Raw genomic sequence first — 1,431 nt, 5'->3', positions numbered from 1 at the left:
TTGGAATATAAGACAGATTTATCTTTTTACCTGCACGCTAATGTGGCAAGAGCGTTTAACAAACGATCCTTTCCCTCCCAGGTTCTCCCACGAAGACCATCTGTTAAAACCTTTATTAAAGCATTTCTCACCGTCGCATCAATGTCATTGCCTAACTTTTGCGCTAATGTATGAATTGCGTTAGCCGCTTGCGCTTTTGCAGTCCACGACGACGATTGCAAAGAAGTGTGTAAAATATTTGTTATTGATTCTATGTTTTGTTTAAGCCCGGCTTCGGTCCCGGGAGTTATTTCATTCCAAAGTTCAGTCCACAGTTCAATCGCGTTTTCATTTTCTGTGTAAATAATGTGAATAAATGCATTGAATTGAATTTGCAAATTAAGTACGAACCTCGTGTCTTTTGTTCGTGCATCGCGTAGAAGACTAACGGTATAACGATGTTCGAATAATTCTTTAATATCTCCTGATTATAATTGTTTATAGCTTGTAGTGTATGCCCAATCGTTAATTTGGTCGAATCATCTGAAATTCAAGATTAATTAAATCTTCGCAGTTCCATCAATGATGGGTTTTCCGATTCATACCTCGTTCCATGTACCACGTATTAAGCGTTTTGAATAATTTATCAAGGCTCGATACTTTCGCTGATCCAACTACGTGTCCAATAGCCGTCGCGTTATTCTTTCTAACGACAGAATTACGATCGGACAAACCGTTCGTTAACGCACTTAAAATTTTACCTAAGTACATAAATATTAAATTATGATTTGCAAGCCTGTGAAATATTGAACATATTATAGTATCACTAACTGCTGTAAGGTTGTAATTCCTGCTTGTAGTGAATACTTAGAAGAACAATAAAATGTGAACAGGTAATCTTCGTTCCAAAATTGACGCTAGATTTAATTAAATCTACCACCTTTGGCATTAATTCCTTCAAAATCTCTTCGTCTATATATTGTATACACTTTGAAGTAACAATAACGTACCTTGAGTTTCTTTTGAAGACGGCCAAGCTTTTCCAAGTGTTCTATGAACGGTCTCTTGCAATTTCACAATAACATCGTTCCTTTTCATTCTTTCTTCAGGCGCCAGGGGTTCATCTTCATTTTTTCTCGATAACTAAATCACGTAGTTCTCATATAGCGAACTGGAACATCGATTAAACGACTGCCACCAACGATACATACCGTAGACCAAATTTCTTGAGCAATTTCATAGACCTCCTTGAACATATCAATGTCCAATTCATGCAAAACCGAGCCGAACGCTTCTAGAGCATAACGTCGATATTCTAACGACTCTTTTTTACTTTCCCTATGCAATATTTGTACAATTTCCGTAGACAATTCGGGGTTCTTCTTCAGAGCCTCACTGTAACATATCAAAGCATACAAGCAGAATACATATCAAGCAGTAGAAATATATCTT

At 36.9% G+C, this 1,431-nt stretch overlaps 1 protein-coding gene across 2 annotated transcripts in view; it reads right to left on the bottom strand.

Annotated features, from left to right (window-relative positions):
• Nucleotides 1-6: 6 nt before the first annotated feature.
• LOC108631351 (proteasome adapter and scaffold protein ECM29) overlaps nucleotides 7-1,431 on the bottom strand; it is a 7,909-nt gene continuing 6,484 nt past the window's right edge. The window contains exons 21-24 of one of the 2 annotated variants that reach the window (XM_018035195.2): nucleotides 811-967; nucleotides 585-740; nucleotides 391-522; nucleotides 7-334 (exon numbers count right to left, since the gene is read on the bottom strand). In XM_018035195.2, the coding sequence (XP_017890684.1) occupies nucleotides 27-334; nucleotides 391-522; nucleotides 585-740; nucleotides 811-967 (753 nt within the window). In that variant the 3' untranslated portion in view covers nucleotides 7-26. Of the gene's footprint in view, nucleotides 335-390; nucleotides 523-584; nucleotides 741-810; nucleotides 968-1,431 lie in introns of those variants that run through there. The other variant, XM_026818801.1, reaches the window with a different exon arrangement.

This window comes from Ceratina calcarata, unplaced genomic scaffold (genome assembly GCF_001652005.2).
Source record: "Ceratina calcarata isolate Rehan_Ccalc_2016 unplaced genomic scaffold, ASM165200v1 scaffold88.2, whole genome shotgun sequence".
NCBI lineage: Eukaryota > Metazoa > Arthropoda > Insecta > Hymenoptera > Apidae > Ceratina > Ceratina calcarata.
Note: the sequence above shows the minus strand (reverse complement) of the source record. Positions and strands in the feature narration are given on the sequence as shown.